This window comes from Arctopsyche grandis, chromosome 10 (genome assembly GCF_051622035.1).
Source record: "Arctopsyche grandis isolate Sample6627 chromosome 10, ASM5162203v2, whole genome shotgun sequence".
NCBI lineage: Eukaryota > Metazoa > Arthropoda > Insecta > Trichoptera > Hydropsychidae > Arctopsyche > Arctopsyche grandis.
In genome coordinates, this window is record NC_135364.1 from 17,861,561 (window position 1) to 17,879,951 (window position 18,391).

Below are 18,391 nucleotides of genomic sequence, written 5' to 3' on the forward strand. Positions count from 1 at the left end.
GAGTGCGAGATAAATTCGCAGCGGCCGCTCATATTTCATCCGGTTACAGACGGACAAATTTATACGCAAACTTCACTTCCGGTATGGGGTACCATCCGTCCATCCGGCGAGTTAACATTGCTGAAAAGTGGCTGTAAACAAAACGGAAGCGATACGATGCCGATAGATCGAACGAGCAAATCTAATTTATGGATGCATACCATTCAAATAAATCATTCCATACCAAGCCAATTTGATATTTCATATATTTAGATTTTCCATGTAGAAATTGTTCTTGACCCGCTTCTCATTAAAACGCAATGGATGACTAAACGATTTGGTTTATTGTTGACATTATGCTTCAAATACATTTCCGAATTATACGTTGAATTGATTCGAACCGTTCAAACGGTAAAATGCTTTTTACATAAGTATAGATGAATTCAATATTTTATACTTACTTCCTTACGTACTTTGCTTTCGATACTTGAGAGAATTTCTTACAGAAAATCACCCGAGCGCTTAACTCTAATTCAAATTCGACGAAAGGTACATAATGCGTCGCTCGGAAATTTCGAAGTCAATTTAGCAACAAAAAATAGGAGAAATGTTGTATATACCTGGAATATAATTAGGATATTCAACATAGAAACGCACATAACAGTTGGGCAGAAAAGTTCGTAGGCTAGCATAGAAAAAATCTTTTTTTTGTTAGAATTTGATTTTATTATTCAATATAGTTGCCTTCGAGGGCGATACAACGATTATAGCGGTCATACAATTTTTCGATACCATTTTTATAGTACGATTTGTCTTTAGCCTCAAAATAGGCTTCAGTTTCGGCGATTACCTCTTCATCGGCGCAAAATTTCTGTCCAGCGAGCATCCTCTTGAGGTCTGAGAACAGGAAAAAGTCGCTGGGGGCCAGATCTGGAGAATACGGTGGATGCAGAAGCAATTCGAAGCCCAATTCATGCAATTTTGCCATCGTTTTCATTGATTTGTGAAATGGGGCCGTTTTTCCGCGATTTCGTCCTTCAAACGCTCCAATAACGCTACGTAATAGTCGCTGTTTATGGTTTTTCCCTTTTTAAGATAGTCGATGAATATTATACCATGCGCATCCCAAAATACTGATGCCATAACCTTGCCAGCCGACTTTTGCGTCTTTCCACGCTTTGGAGTCACTTCATCACTCGGCTGACTGTCGATTGGACTCCGGTGTGAAATGATGGAGCCATGTTTCATCCATTGTCACATATCGACGCAAAAATTCGGGTTTATTACAATTGAACAGCTCCAAACACTGCTCAGAATCATCAATTCGTTGTTGTTTTTGGTCGATTGTGAGCTCGCACGGCACCCACTTTGAACAGAGCTTTCGCATACCCAAATATTCATCCACGATACGTCCAACGCGTTCCTTTGATATCTTTAGGGTCTCAGCTATCTCAATCAATTTCACTTTACGGTTATCCAAAATTATTTTATGGACATTTTTGATGTTTTCGTCGGTAACAGCCTCTTTGGGGCGTCCACTGCGTGCATCGTCCTCGGTTCTCTTAGCAAACCACTTCTCAACGGTTGATTTTCCTGGTGCAAGGTCCGAATAATGTTTATCAAGCCAAACCTTGGCTTCAATAGTATTTTTTTTCGCCGAAAAACAATGCTTTATTTACACACGAAATTCCTTTTTATCCATTTTTTCAAACTAATAAAAGTTCCTTCACTCAAAATGCTATAACTCACAAACTAATAGTACGACAGCTGTCAAATTTATACACGTGTCTTTTTAAGGTTAGGGCTAACTAAAAATCATATGGATTTAATACTAGTAGCGCTATCTATGTGTCAGCCTACGAAATTTTCAGCCCACCTAATACATATAATACCTGTATTACTTCAATTCCGAATTTTAAATTAAAATATTTTACGATTTTCCATCTATTGTACGTAACTATTAAGCCTGAAGAAAAATATCTTCTATCATGTGTATTGACAATGATGGCGTATGGATGTGAAACTTGGACATTGAACGCCAAGATGCTACGCAAAGTCCAACACACTCAAAAATATATGACAAGAAATATTAATACGGTAGTGTATATAGTAGATAGAGTGAAGATATTGAAATGGCAGTGGATTGGTCACGTAGCCAGAATAATGGACAAAATGTGGACAAAAGAAGTGCTAGAATGGTACCCGAGATAATGTATTTAGATTTGCGCAAAAGAGATAATAATTGAGAGCTTGTTTGAGAGACTTTCATCCAGTAGTGAATGGTGAGTGGCTGTAGATGGAGATTATGATATGCATTTAACTATATAACTAAACATTAATATGTATGTACGTATGTATTTGTTGAATAAATAAACTAATTGGAAGTTTGCAGAAAATGATAGATATCAAAAATTGTCTCCATATAATATTTTTACCTTAAATTTTAATACTTTTATTTTATTTGCTCTAACCTGAAAATTATACTTTTTATAGTAAGAATGTATCATATAAAAATATTGAATCATAAATCATAAATGACGACATAAGCTTTTTGATCCTTCTACTGATATCGGTTCTAACATTTTACAAAACGATTTTGATTTTATCATTGGTCAAACAGTTGTGACTGACTTTTAATTTAAAAAAATGTACCATTCTTCATCTAGCATCCAATAATTTAAAATTTATTATTATAACTTATAACTTAGATACAAATTTGGTTACGCCAGTTGAAGCTCAGTCTGATGTTAAAGTTATTGCCACTTTTGATTTAAAATTTTCAACTCATATAAATTCTATTACTAAAAATGATATAACCCATATTAGAACAAAACTTGAATTTGCTTATTCCGTGGAGCCCATATTTTAAAAAAGACGTTGTACGTTTTGAAAGGTTCCAAGGGGAAAAATACCTTGCGAACTTAAATCACTTTCATATGATATGAGATTGAAAATAATGATCTTTATACTTTCGAGACGAGAAGAATGAGAGGTGATCTAATAAAAGTGTATTAAATAATAAATAATCATTACAATTGCTCTATGATAAACCTCTATACTTTAAACAATAACACTCATTTGAAAGGTCATACTCTCAGCTTGCAAAAATATATTTATTTCAAAATAATAAGAGAATCCTTATTATTTTCAAGTAGAGTGCTTAAAATATGGAAAAGTTCATCAAATGAATTGGTAACTTACAGTAACTTAAGCTTTTGAAAAAAACTTGATGATTTCCTTTAAATAAATGAGTTTTTGTAGTTCTTCCTTTTTTAAATTTTTTATGTATTGTATTTTCTCTTGTTTATTTTTTTTCGTCTATTTTGATTTGTTGATATTTTCTTTGTGGTTTTCTTTGTTTTTGATTTATATATCCGAATATATTTGTATTTCTGTACTACTGTATGTATAATATTATTAAACTCCTTGGGTTCACCGGCTTTGCCACCCTTCCCAAGTATTCTTAAATAAACATATGAACAGTCCTAATATATGAAATTTCTTTCACAAATTGTTTATCGAAAACTCTAAAAAAGACCTTATAAATGAATTGTATAATGAATACATACGTCAACAAAACGATGATATGTAGTTTTACATAAATATGTATTGCGTAGAGCTCCAACCACGTTAGTAGAGTTCCAACACGGCGCTAGTTTAGGAGGCTATACGAGACAGACAGACAGACAGAAAAATAGACAAACAGACATTCAATTTCATATACATATATAGATATATCTATAAGTTCATTTGAATATTACAGCACCGTAGATAAAAGTGTATATGGAAATAGACGCAAAAATAGGTCGAATTGCATCAGAAAGCCAATAAGTAAGAGGTGTTGGGAGAGGAGATGGAAAGTCTGCAATTTGGAAGATTAGATTACCTAGTAAAGTCAACGAGGAACGGGTCAAATGGTCGGAATTGCACACTCGTCCAGTGACCAGGGCGAGAAGCGAGAGGTCGCAATCAAAAACTCTGCGAAAAAAAGCCCTTAATCAACGTGGAGCTTAATTGATTTTGGTCCACCTGCTTGTGGGAGGGTATGAGGAGGACAGGGGGTTGTGAGGTCGAAAGCATGTGAACCCCGACCTACTATCGGATATTTATGTTGCGATCGACCGAGGGTGGGTTCGAGCTGACCGGAATGGTTCCGGCGAACCGGGTCGTTGCAATTTGTCACCGGGAACAAAACACCTTTCGACGCCGATTCACCAGCTATCGATCCGCTTAATGCGAGATTTTGTTCATCTGATGATACACCTGGACAAGAATCGCAAAACCACCTCAAATCTATGATTTCATAAATCAACATTCCTATTTAATATAGGTGATTTTTTCAATCATATTGAGTTCATATTCATATGTATTTTTTATTTTTTACATAGATATATACCAGAAAGGTTGACAGGTAGACCCCAATGCGCCTCTCTAGACAATTAACTACAAACATTGCAGCATTATTACATAAATCACTGTATTTCAAGAGGCTAAAGAACACAAAATTAACAATTAATTAATTAATTAATTAATCCATAGAGACATCTATGGATTTAGATTTGTACATAAATTGTTGCATATTGTACATAAATCAAATTCAGATATTTGTGATAGCGGGTAGGGTGATTTTTGCCAATTTGAGGAATCGTTCCAACAATGAAAATAAAATAAATTGGCAAACTTTGATAAGAAAGGATCGTGACTTGGAGTGACAAATATCCAAGTCTAACCAGCATTATTAAAGATTAGCACGGGATCCAACCCAGTAATCTCTCGGCCCAACCACTGATACTGCTGGCTTTTTATATACATATGTACATACATATGTATGTAGTCTGTAGCAATGAACTCTCGAAATGTATTTGATAATAACAAGTCGCCTTGAACTTGTCAGCTTTACCATTTACATCCCCAAACTCGAGAATAATTTCCCATAGGAAACGAGCCTGAGTTTATGTATCGAAAAGTAAACCTTCCTCTTTTCGTTTTTCCTCCATCTCCTTCCTCTTATTACCCCCTGAATAATAATAATAATAATATCCATGGTGGCGGCATAACGACATGATCAATCTAAGACGCGTAATGGCGTAATTGACACCGACGCGATGGAGTGGCTTTTTGCGGGACCGAATTCATAAAATTTATTTTCCTCCTCGGAGCGAGAAGGAAGCTGTTCCGACTTTTGTAATGACGTGTGGCAAACAGTCTTATTAACTGATTGTCGATTGGCATTATTGACGAGTTGGCATTAGTGTCGGCCCAAGCGGAAATACGCGACGGTCGACAGAGTTCGAGCAGACGGCGTACGGACAACTTGTGTTCCGTACGCTCCGCTGAACCACCACGTGCAAATTTTACATTTCAATAAACTACATCAAACCATTATCGAAGTCTTTTCCATGATGGTCACTTCGAACCGGACACCAGTAACCTAGGCCACAACACCAAACGGACAAACCAATAGGAAAAAACGTGGTCGAGAAAAAATGGATGTCAATTAAGAAATCGGTATCGTTCCTTTGTTACTATCCATACCTTTCCAATACTAATAACATGTTTGCTTCTATTTCAGCAATATATTGATTGATGTACAGAGGTACATGACCGCGTGATTGACGCAGAAAATATATAAATAAAAACATAACCTACAAAGACGCATGGGACACAGAGGTAATCCAAAATTATCGGAACGATCACATAAACATCGTAAAGGATATTCAAGTAAGTGAATGTATTCAATCTCAGGCAATCTGTTCAAAAGGCAATCATGTGGGTAGGTCAGTTTTTAAAATATGTTTTAAAGTATAACAATTAATTAACGCGATTGTATAAAATAATATCGCGCTACGAAGGAATGTTTCATCGGTCGCATCGAATTTCGTATTAAAAGTGTAAAATCAGATGTAGTGTAAAATTAGCAAAGCACGTGGGGAATTATACTTGTAGCCCCAAAGTGGCTTAAACCAAGTACATACCGGTATATTCATATACCGGCAGATCTCTTTGTTTCTTAATGTGTGTAGAAACTTTCTCCCCCCTCCCCCCTCCACAATAAATGTGGAATTATACTTGTAGCCCCAAAGTGGCTTAAACCAAGTACATACCGGTATATTCATATCGGTAGATCTTTGTTTCTTAATGTGTGTAGAAACACCCTCCCCCCCCCCCCTTCCACGATAAATGTGGAATTATACTTGTAGCCCCAAAGTGGCTTAAACCAAGTACATACCGGTATATTCATATCGGTAGATCTTTGTTTCTTAATGTGTGTAGAAACACCCTCCCCCCCCCCCCCTTCCACGATAAATGTGGAATTACACTTGTAGCCCCAAAGTGGATTAAATCAAGTACATACCGGCATATTCATACATCGGTAGATCTCTTTGTTTCATAATGTGTGATGAAACAGTGGTGATTTAAAATAAATCACAAGACTTGTAGCCCCAAAGTGGTTTAAATCAAGCACCCACCAATTTAGGGTTGTTATTTCTTCCAAAATATGTTGGATAGATTCTGGTGATAATAGTTAAAGTAGAATATTAAGATTCACGGTTAATCATTGAATATTATTACCTTATCTCTACGAATAGTTCAATTGACAGCTATAGTAGAGAATAACTGTATTTATGAGACGAAATAGTGCAACTTTCTGAAACAAATGTCAAGTGCTGAAAACGAGGAAATAGAAGCTTCGACTTCCAAGTCGCATAAAGGTCGAAATCCAACTAGGGACGTAGAACCTATTAGAGACAGGTCAAGCTCTAGAATACATCAGACTCGAAGTCAGACTCAATCGATAGAAATATTAGCGAAGGAAAATAAAGTAGAAGTTATAATGACGTCAATAGAATTAAGGTATTCAGGCGCGGTACAAAGACTAAAAGGAAAAATAGATAAATCCTCCGAATTAGATGAAGGACAGTATCAAACCATTAAAGAAGCATACGATTATGTCCGAAAACTCCATTACGAGTATTTAGATAACCTTACAGACATATCGAAAGCGGCCAAAATAGACGAAGAGTACGATGCAATTACAATAACAGTTAAAAATCTTAAAGCAGCATTAGATTGCCAATCCTTTCAAGATAGTAAACTAAAGGTAGAGCAAGCAACAATTAAATTTGCTAGAGATAAGTTACCGACGTTAACCATTCCCACATTTCAGGGAGATCCATCTGAATGGCAATCGTTTCAACAAGCTTTTAAGAATATAATAGGAAACAAAACGGAATATTCGAATGTCACGAAATTGCAATATTTGCATCAATCCTTAATCGGTCCCGCTTTGGCAGCTGTATCAGGTTTAGATATTAGCTCAGACAATTACGAAATAGCTTGGAGTATTTTAGACAAGCAATATAATTTACCAAGACTTAATCTCAAAACTAGGATTAATTCACTTTGTGACTTAAAATTAATCACAAGAGAATCACATATCGAATTGAGAAATCTATTGAATCAGGTAACAGTGTGTATTAAAAACATTGAATCGTTGGGTTACGCGAGAGAAATTTTAGATCCATGGGTAACATGTTTAGTTCTAAGGAAATTACCTTTTAATATAGTAAGAGACTGGGAAATATCGCTGGTTAGCAGAGAAATGCCACCATATGAAAGTTTAGAGACATTCTTGCAGAATAGATGTAATGTATTACAATCTACTGCATCTGTAACTACGGTGAAGGAATTCCCTCATAGTCGTCAAAGAATCATGAGAACTCATGTCGCGAACAAAAACCCATCAAGTAAGGTAAACGCATGCGCATTCTGTCGAAATAATCATTTCATAGGCAAATGTGATAAATTCAAAGCAAAATCCAGTATGGAAAGAAATGAATTCGTTAAATCTAATAACATGTGTTTTAAATGTTTAAATTCATCGCATAAGATAACAAATTGCAAGTCTAACTATAATTGCTTAAGGTGCAAACAAAACCATCACACTTTGTTGCATCAGGACGATACATTTAGTTCCAATAATACGGGAAGGAAGTCAATTAATGCTCATTCTACTCATTTCTCTCAAAGGGAGATAATTTTACCGACGGTACAAGTAGACATTATAACGTCCAATGGAACGGTCGTTAAGGGTCGCACATTATTAGATTCCGGCTCACAAGTCAACTATGTTACCACATCTTTCGCTAAGAAGAATAACTTCAAATTAGAGAAAATCTCTCAAAAAATTGTAGGTATCGCTAATCAAGAAAGTAGCATTCGTCACATCACCAAGGTGACCATAAGGTCTTCAACCACTAATTACTCAACCAAAGTGTTGTGTTTGGTATTACCAGAAATTACTGGCGAAATTCCAACTGTGAAACTGGATCAACAGTTAATTTCAATACCAGCGGGAATCAAGTTATCAGATCCCCTTTGGAATAAACCGACGCCAATCGATTTATTGCTCGGCGCCGAGATTTGCGTTCATGCTATGAAAGCAGGAACCATCCAGTTAGGAAAAGGTATGCCTATCTTAAAGGATACCGAATTCGGATGGACAATAGTTGGTCCATATCCCGAAGTAAATAATGCTCCAGGGAAGAGCCACATAGGCTTAAGTCAATTAGACAGTCACATTCAAAACTTTTGGATGATCGACCAGGTTCCTATGGTAAAACATCAATCTCTTGAGGAGAAAAGATGTGAGGAACATTTCCAAGCACACACATCACGAGATAAAAACGGTAGATTTTGTGTAGCTTTACCATATAAAAATTCCCCGGTAGTATTAGGAAGTTCATTGCACATTGCGGAGAAAAGACACAAAACTTTGGAAAGACGTTTTTTAGCCAATAATAATTTAAAAATGGAATACAATAAAGTTTTAGAAGAGTACATAAATTTAGGACATATGTCAGAGTGTGAACCTCCGGAGGCACATGAGGTTCATTGTTATTTACCTCATCACGTCGTGGTTAAGGAGTCTAGCCTTACCACTAAATATCGTGTAGTTTTTGATGCGTCCGCAAAGACAACGTCTAATATCTCACTAAATAATATTTTGATGGTGGGACCTAGTGTCCAATCAGATTTGTTAAGTTTACTACTCAACTTTCGACTCCATAAATACGTGATTACTGCGGATATTAAGCAGATGTACCGACAGATTCAAATAGCAGAGAAAAACAAAAATGTACAATTAAATCATAATTCGTTATGGTGGGACGGCCCTAGTTGGTTGAAATTAGACGAATCACGATGGCCTCGAAGACCTCCTGAGATCACAATAGATCTTCCAGAGAGAAGGGTAGTCACTAACGCTACCCTTGTGAGGGAAAATAATTGGATAGATAAACATTCTCATCTTCCAAGACTCCTTCGAGTTTTATCATATGTTCGTCGGCCACTAAGGAATAAACAATTAAACGTTAAAGAAAATAACGAACCGTCCGCTTTAGAATTAAAAGATGCTTTAAATAATTTGATAAGGTTATCGCAAATGGAATCATTTCCATTGGAATATCGTTTGCTGAGCAAGGGACATCCAATTCCCAGTAGCAGTAAATTAGCTAAATTGTCCCCTCTATTCCACGAGAATTTAATTTGTGTTGGAAGTAGACTTCCTCTGGGAACAACTCTATCAACGTCACCCATTATCTTGTCAAATAAGCATAAACTTACACACATGATTGTCCGAGATGCGCACTTGAAATATATTCACTTGGGTACTCAAGCCTTACTGTCGTTATTGCGGCAGACCTATTGGCCATTGGCCGGACATAATACTGTCAAAGGAGTGGTGCGTTCATGTGTCATTTGTTTCAGAAATAAACCACTGTCACACAATAGATTAATGGGATTACTCCCGCTTGAACGTACCACTGCGAATTTTCCTTTCAGTCATGTGGGGATAGATTTCGCAGGACCTTTTCCTGTGAAGAGTGGTTGCAATAAGAATTCTAAGATAATTAAGGGTTACGTTTGTGTCTTTGTGTGTTTTTCCAGTAAGGCAGTTCACTTGGAACTTGTCGGAGACTTAACGAGTTCAAATTTCTTAAATTGTTTAAGAAGATTCGTAGCCAGACGTGGCAGGCCCAATACGATATATTCCGACAATGCTACTAATTTTGTCGGTGCAAGTCGTGAACTCGTTAATTTAGTAAAATTAATTTACGAACGTCCTCATGAGGAGAAGCTACTACGGTATGTAGCCTCCGAAGGGATTCGTTGGAAGTTTAACCCGCCAAGGGCGCCTCACATGGGAGGGCTGTGGGAAGCAGCGGTTAAATCCATGAAGATTCATTTAAACAAGGTGTTAAAGGCCACCACCTTAAATTTCGAATCATTTTGTACGGTATTGACTCAAATAGAAGCTTGCATGAATTCCCGTCCTCTTAGTCCCTTGTCTTCGGATCCACTAGACCTTTTACCCCTCACACCTGGACATTTCTTAATTGGCAGATCCTTACTCGCTCTTCCAATGGAGGTTAAATATAACACTAATGTCCATGCCAATCTGCTTCAGATACAATTGACCACAGCAGCATTTTGGAAACGTTGGTCGGCGGAATATTTACATTCTTTGCAGTTACGACACAAATGGAAGAAGGACTCGAGCAACAATCTGAGTGTGGGTCAAATGGTCCTGTTAAAGGAGGAACACATGCTGCCAACCCGATGGGTCTTGGGTCGAGTCACTAAATTGTATCCCGGACCAGATGGCAGAGTTCGAGTCGTCGACGTCTTTACTGCCAGCGGAGAGTTTCGTCGGTCCAGTCATCTAGTGGCGCCATTGCCGATTCTACCACAAGGACCACTTGACAGGAAGGAAGATCAGCAAGAGGGAGGAGAAACAGCAGCTTCAATTCCGTCAACTTCGGTAGCTTAGTTTAACCCGAAGACACTACCCCCAACTCATATTACTTATTAGATGTAATCATGAGTTTAAATCATTCAATGTTAATAGTAGTACTCCGTAATTCACTTTAATTGTGTTGTGTGTATAATTTAAGCTATTTTCATTTTAACATTCGGCAGTATATATCTCCGAATTTAATCTAATCATTTTGTCTTTATAATATAAGACTTGTCTCATGTCATCACTCGGAAGGATTATATCCGAGTTTAAAATAAACTGTTCAAATTTGACAGTTAAAATTAGATTCATGATTTGTTAATGTTAGTCTCCAAGCCACACTTAATGGAGCATCTTAAATTATTTCATGTCTACTTAATTATGACCTGCCGGGAGTCATCCGCAGGTCTTATGTTTCTTGTTATGAAAACATAAGTTAACTCTTACTGTTTATAGTATTTATGTGAATCATAGAATAAGTAAATATTATAATACTGAACATTTCGATGTTTAACGTAGAGACATCTATAATCATAGTTCGCCTTCATTTCCTGCTTGTAGGAATGAATGAATGACTTTCCAATTTACTTTTAATTTAGCAATGTTTGTGCTACTTGTTGATGAAATCAAGTTAACTTAGGAGCATTACACTCACTAATCAAGTTTAGTTGATCGGTAATAGCTGATCTGTCTTGACAACTGTAACAGTGTCAACATTGTATTGTCTAAGTTAACATCAAGATGAGGAATGCTTAAGTTTTAAACCATATACAGTCCACTCTCTCTTCTTTAAAGTAAACTTATCTTGTAATGCTTATTCACAGCTTCAAAGGAGATTTCAAAAATTTTAATGTAAAGAGAAACAACATTCACCAGAGGTATACCTATAAGTTGAAATATTACTGAACCAATAAATTGATTTTATCCTCACACTGGATGAGGCAAAGGTTTCATTATTCACCCTCTATTTAATTATTTTAAGAGCTATGATTTATTGTAAACGACTCGTCAGTAATGCTGTAACTCTGTAGAATAACTGTATTGTTCAACAGTTTTCCTATGTGGGACTATGTTCCGACTTTTGTAATGACGTGTGGCAAACAGTCTTATTAACTGATTGTCGATTGGCATTATTGACGAGTTGGCATTAGTGTCGGCCCAAGCGGAAATACGCGACGGTCGACAGAGTTCGAGCAGACGGCGTACGGACAACTTGTGTTCCGTACGCTCCGCTGAACCACCACGTGCAAATTTTACATTTCAATAAACTACATCAAACCATTATCGAAGTCTTTTCCAGAAGCTTTCACAATTTTCCTTTTATGCAAAGTCAACTTTCACTTAACGGGGAGTCTATTCGAATTTTTGATCAATTCGTGAAATTTTCGTCGTTATAAAATAAATATCAAACGACGACGAAATTTACAATTCGTCACAAATTACGTTTACTCCTTACATATATATTTGCATTATTTATATGTATATGCACGTACATATAACCGACTAAAGAAAACTTGGAAATATTTCTCTTCTGAATATGTACATATATCGAATTGAATTCCTTTTTTTTCTATATCCCATCATTCATTTTTTACCTTGAGACTAGTAACTACGGAAACAAAAACAAAGTAACATTTTCAAATTTTATTATTTGTCAATAATATAATAGATTTACTAAATTATTACAATGATATATTTAACAAATCTGAGTCTATCAAATTTTTTTTTAAAACTAACTATCAAACTTTAAATACCTAAATATATTATTTAAAACAAACTTTAAATATATATATACATATCTTTTATTTATCAAATTTAGCCAGCAGTATGGCTTGGTTTTTGTGTTTTTGGTTAGCACTGAGAGGTTAGTGGGTTCGATCCCGTGCTAATCTTTAGTGCTGCTGGCCAGACTTATGATATTTCTGACTCCACATCGATCGTTTCCTCCCTCGGTTCCTCCATCAAATTGGCAAAAACCATGCTACCCGCTGTCACAAATATCTGAATGTACAATATGTAAAAATGTATGCACAAGTCTAAGTTCATAAATGTTTCTATGGATTAATTCATTAATTAAATTAATTGTAAATTTCGTGTTTTTCATCCTCTCGAAATACACTGATTTATGTCATAAAAAATGCTGCAATGTTTGTTTTTAATTTTCTAGGAAGGCGCATTGGGGTTTACCTGTTAGGCCTTCCCGGTATATATCCATGTAAAATTAAATTAAATATAATAATTAATATATATATTACATATATTAAAAGTATCAAATTATAAATTGGAACCCCGTCAACTCAGTGCCGATTTTTCGGCGCACGGACAACTCAGCGCACGACGATTCAGTGCACGGACAATTTAGTGCAAAATCATTTTTTTTCAAAAAGTTTTGTATTCTATTTCGAAAATAATTACTCTATTGAAATTGTCGGCCATATCTACATTATAATTTCATAAAATGCGAATACATTTATTTGATAACCTTTGTGCCTTTATGATTTTCTCACTGGGGTTCTCGAAATATTACGCAAGCAGGGTGTCTTAACTAAAGCCGCAAAAATTTAATCTTAAGCAGGGTTTTTAAACCGGGCTGCTAACTTTTTTTTAATTAGTTTTTTACCTTTTGCCTTTTAGGTATCCAAAATCTTACGTATGCAAGGTTTCTAAACTAAGGTTCGAAAATCGTCATTATGGGCTTTGTTTTTGATTAAAAAAATGGAAGAATCTTTGGTTTTCGATTTTCTTCTCCGAAAATTATGTTTTCAAATCCTACGTATTCAGGGTTTCTCAACTGGGGTCCGCAAAAAATATTTCTTAAGAAGAATTTCCTACAAGATATTATGTATATTTTTGTTAAAAAAACCATCTTCATGTGTTTCTTATATAAAACAGAACGCATATTAGTCATAATTTAAATACATAGTTCATCTACATATACATTCTGTTATCATATTTAAACTATAAAAGGCTCTATGTGAGCTTTTCCTTTGTAAAATTTCAACACAACATAGCATATGCACATTGCTTCACACCTTTAAAATTTTAATTGTATTAATAACTATGTAACTTTGATCCAGATCGTGAACTCAGGCGGAACTGCAGTACTAAACTGCACCGTATCCGGAGATCCACTTGGTCCAGTTCAATGGTTGCATGACGGCATACCAGTAGGAGACGGTCTCGATTCAGCATCTAGTGATGGCAGAGCCCGAGTCCAGGGTGCTCTATCCCTGGTTCTGACTTCGGTCCGTCGAACAGATGCGGGAATGTACCAGTGCTTTGTGCGAAACGAAGTGGAAAGTGCTCAGGCCAGCGCCGAGCTCCGGCTAGGAGGTACACAGAATCCTTTAATGCTCGGCAATCAAACAATTCTTTCGGTCGAATGATTCCATGGCTAATTTTCAGACACGGCACCAGAGCTGCAGTATACTTTTATAGAGCAGGCTCTCCGTAGTGGTCCTGCAGTATCATTGCGATGCTCTGCTTCCGGCGCTCCGCCCCCTCGGTTTCAGTGGTTGCTCGATGGTCAACCGTTGATGACTATGTCCCGTGGATTGAGGTTGGCTAATATTTCACTTGCGGTTATGAAAGCGTATGGTTGTGAAATGTATATTAATTTTATTTATATTGGCAGGTATCAGATTGGTCAGTACTTATCCAAAAACGGTGACATGGTGAGTCATCTGAATATGTCCAGTGTTCGTTCTGAAGATGGTGGACTTTATTCATGTAAAGCCACTAATTCGTTGGGAGAGATGACTCACACTGCGAGATTGAACATTTACGGTAATTTATGAATATTTTTTGTTTGGTAGTTAGTGTTGCGTAGGGGTGGGTGGAGGATCCAAATAAAAGGCCAAAGTCGCTTCACAGCATTTATTGGGTGATTAGGTTGGGCCGCACACCAAAGACGCATGCAATTGCTTCAGGAAGCATTTATTTTTCATACTACGCCGCGCAGCAAATGTTTTGCCCGGTGTACTTGCTACCATTCAAATATGTGGGCTTAAAAATGCATCCTGAAATATTTTCAGCGTGCATGCTGCACGCGTCTTTGGTTTACGGCCGGGCTAAGGAGATCCACGCACTGCCAGTGCTCCGTCCAGAATGCCTTCATATGGCCTAAGTGCCTGCTTATCCTAGGGCAAGTAGCTGACTACATCTTCCTCGACGCGTTTGTTTGCCTATTGTTAGAGTCACGTACCAGATACGCAGTCAGTCTCACGCTTTTGCGCTGTCAATTCTGACAACTCTAGCTGGAAGTGACCGAATGCCGTTACCGACCACTAAGTCCATTCGGGGATCTCTATTGTTAGCCGACAGCACTTAAGCCTGAAGATAACCCTCGAAAACCAATTATAGCCGTGGCTCCTTTTAGCATATGCTACAGTAGTAAATGGAAGTAAAGCTACAAGTTGATAGAAATAAAACTATATACATACTTGAATCCTTAATTTTTTTTACCTCAACTTAATATTTCGCTTACATCTTATTTATGTACATATATTTTCAACCTAACAGAGTTAGTAAATATACAATATTTTATTCATATCTTGCCTCATTTCCCTATAGATTTTTGCATACCAATTTTTCCAACAAATTACATTATATTAAAAAAAAGTATAAAATCTTTATAAAAATATCATTATATGAATATTCTCGGATTCAAATATTAATTGAAATTTTAGCAATGTAAAATATCACATTATAACTTAGCAACTAAGTTTCATTGAATACCTGCATAATGGCCGTATTTGAATGAAATTATTGAGTTAAAACGATTTCAGGTCCACCATACGTCCGTTCTATTAGTCCCATAAGAGCAGTGGCCGGCAGGGAGATCGTCCTTTATTGTCCTTACTCCGGTTATCCAATCAGGTAAAACACTAACGATTTAAAACAATCGAGCGCTTTGAAATTCCCAGTTCATATACATATTATAATGGTCGATATCGTTCCAGTTCTGTAAAATGGGAACGCTCTAATGGAAATTCAATACCCGCCAACGTTAACTCGCACAGTGGTCCTGAAGGAAGCTTAATTATATCCAGAGTGGAAAGCAGCCATGCTGGTGCATACATTTGCACCGTAACTGCAGCCGAGGGACAACAAGCGAAGAGAGATATACAACTCATCGTAAACAGTATGTATTATTTTATGTAAATTAGATCAATTGTGAACCAATTTACGTGTGTTATTCAAATGTGACCATTCAAACCGTTTGTTTTCAACAGATCCACCAGAAATCGAACCATTTTCTTTTTCTGGAAATCTTCAAGAAGGACGAAGGGCACAAGTGAGTTGCAGCGTTACTTCGGGTGATATGCCAGTTTACTTTTCATGGTATAAAGATGGTCTGTCAATACCTGCTTCTCTGCAAGTGAGTCTTATGTTTTGATGTTGTTTTTTTTTTTAATGTTTAGTTTAGGGTTGAAAGTGCTTCATTGGTGTTCACTGATTGGTTTTATGATTAAATGTTCTATGGGTTAGATGTTTCAATGAAATTTTGTATGGATTTCATGCAGCTACTTTTTTATAATGATATTTGTAATGTTGATTTAATTATATGTACATAGCTACCGATGAAAGGTAATATCTTTGGTAATTTCATTTATATTTATGTGTATGATACTTATATGTATGTTTATTTTATAATCCATATTTAAATAAGATTTACTATAGTGATAATGTATATACAAATATACGGGTTCCGTTTATTTTTTTCATTCCATATAAATTTATATCCAATTTTGAATTAGTTTCTTATAAATATCCTTTTTTTAAATTTGAGTGTTCCAAATACTCCCATCTCATAAATGTATATTTATTTGCCTAGTACATATTTATGTAAATTATTTTTTGTTCTAAAAAATCTATAATTTAGAGCAGCGGCTCCCAACCTTTTTTGACTCGTGTACCACTTGGTAGTACATTACGCTAAATTGTACCACCATAGAAAAATTATTGTATTTCTTGAAATTTGGTATTGCAATTGTAATTATATAGTATAGTGGTTTTACCCGGCTTCGCTCGGTATTTGTAATTTAAACAGCTTAAAGATGGAAAAACAATCTAATAGTAAACATTCATTTGTTTTTTGATATCATCGTCATAGAAACTTTGATTTGTTTTCGATGTTCCCAACAAACCTTACATACATAGTTACATTAAACCTTACATACAAAGTCTCTTTCAAAATTATATATTAAATTTGCATGGTAAGGAATTTGCAGACAGGGTAGACGCAATGGATCTGTTTATTGTTTGAAATTTTGTGGAAAAAAGTTATTTGCGGAGTCACAATTATAAAACAATCAAAGTTTAATATATTTATCTACTATTTTGTCACAATTCTATTACTGATAAATGGTTTTTAAAAAAACACAAAATTACAAAGAACATATAATATATTTTCTTTTCTTAATTAAATCTTACAAAATAAATTCAATGAGATCCTCGTGCTTGTTTCTAGAAACGTAGTTTTTTAAAATTCGATTCAAATGATGCGAGATATATCCTTAAGTTTGGAGCTGCATTTAATCTATTTCTAAATATATTTGTCTTTTATAAAAATATATGAAGAGAAAGCTCTCTCAGAGGAAAACGGTATCGATTTCCGGATTTTCAATCATCGACTATACATATTGACGTCGACTATGATTAATTAAGATAATGTTTATTAATCATATAAAAAATATTTCTATTTTTATGAATTTTGATTTTGGATTTCTAAATGCTTTTTATTATTACGAAATTATGTTCACAATACATCTTATATCCATTTTAATAGCTACTGATCTACTGACCTTTTTTTTTTACAATTTAATTTAATTTGGTTAGTAATCATAGTATTATATTATTCTAATGTTAATCTACAGCATAATAGGAAAAAGAGCTCAAAAACTTATTTACTATTTTTATGAATGTAATTCATTCAGTCCTGAATTTCCGCCATTGTTGATTTTTTTTTCGCGTACCACGGTTTGGAAACCGCTGATGTAGAGACATTTTGTTCTTGTTTAAAATAATTCAAGAAAAATGTTTTGATATCAAAAATATTTCTCCACAATTTATTCGGTGTCAATAGACGAATCTAATGAAATCAAATCTTTATTAAAATATATGAAAATTTTTAGTAGGTATAGATTTACTTCAAAAATTATATTTTTAATTGGCATCAAATTCTCTGTAAAAGTGGAACCTATCACTCAGTAAAATTTTCCAGGTTGAGGAACGCGGTGCTGAATTTTTCAGTAATCTAGTTTTTAAAGATGTGTCATCCCGTCACAGTGGGCTGTATACATGCGTGGCCAGCAACAGCGCGGCCAAAGTTAACTTTACTGCAGAGCTGATTGTCAAAGGTACACTGTCGCACCGCCACCAGCCAAAAAGCACAGCATCATGGACACGACGTGAGAACAAGAAGTCTGAACTGAACAAAAATATCAGAAAACCTCATTTATAAACCTCCAAATTTGCTCAAAATTCAAAATTAACCGTTCAAACTACTTCTTCTCGGCGTAACGATGGTCCCGTAAAAGTGTTGCACCTGTCCTCAAAAGTAACCATGTCTCATCATACAAACACCAAGTGCACAAATTGAAAATGGTA

At 35.6% G+C, this 18,391-nt stretch overlaps 2 protein-coding genes across 2 annotated transcripts in view; both read left to right on the forward strand.

Annotated features, from left to right (window-relative positions):
• Positions 1-18,391, forward strand: part of Dscam3 (Down syndrome cell adhesion molecule 3) — a 132,076-nt gene that overhangs the window by 105,617 nt on the left and 8,068 nt on the right. Inside the window, exons 8-14 of the mRNA XM_077439298.1 lie at positions 13,858-14,113; positions 14,186-14,339; positions 14,415-14,566; positions 15,568-15,658; positions 15,742-15,923; positions 16,015-16,160; positions 18,006-18,141. Of these exons, the coding sequence (XP_077295424.1) occupies positions 13,858-14,113; positions 14,186-14,339; positions 14,415-14,566; positions 15,568-15,658; positions 15,742-15,923; positions 16,015-16,160; positions 18,006-18,141 (1,117 nt within the window). The remainder of the gene's footprint in view (positions 1-13,857; positions 14,114-14,185; positions 14,340-14,414; positions 14,567-15,567; positions 15,659-15,741; positions 15,924-16,014; positions 16,161-18,005; positions 18,142-18,391) is intronic.
• Positions 5,230-12,075, forward strand: LOC143918156 (uncharacterized). The gene is made up of 2 exons (XM_077439882.1): positions 5,230-5,946; positions 6,328-12,075. Exon 2 carries the CDS (start codon positions 6,638-6,640, stop codon positions 10,811-10,813), a length of 4,176 nt encoding a protein of 1,391 aa, XP_077296008.1. The 5' UTR covers positions 5,230-5,946; positions 6,328-6,637; the 3' UTR covers positions 10,814-12,075.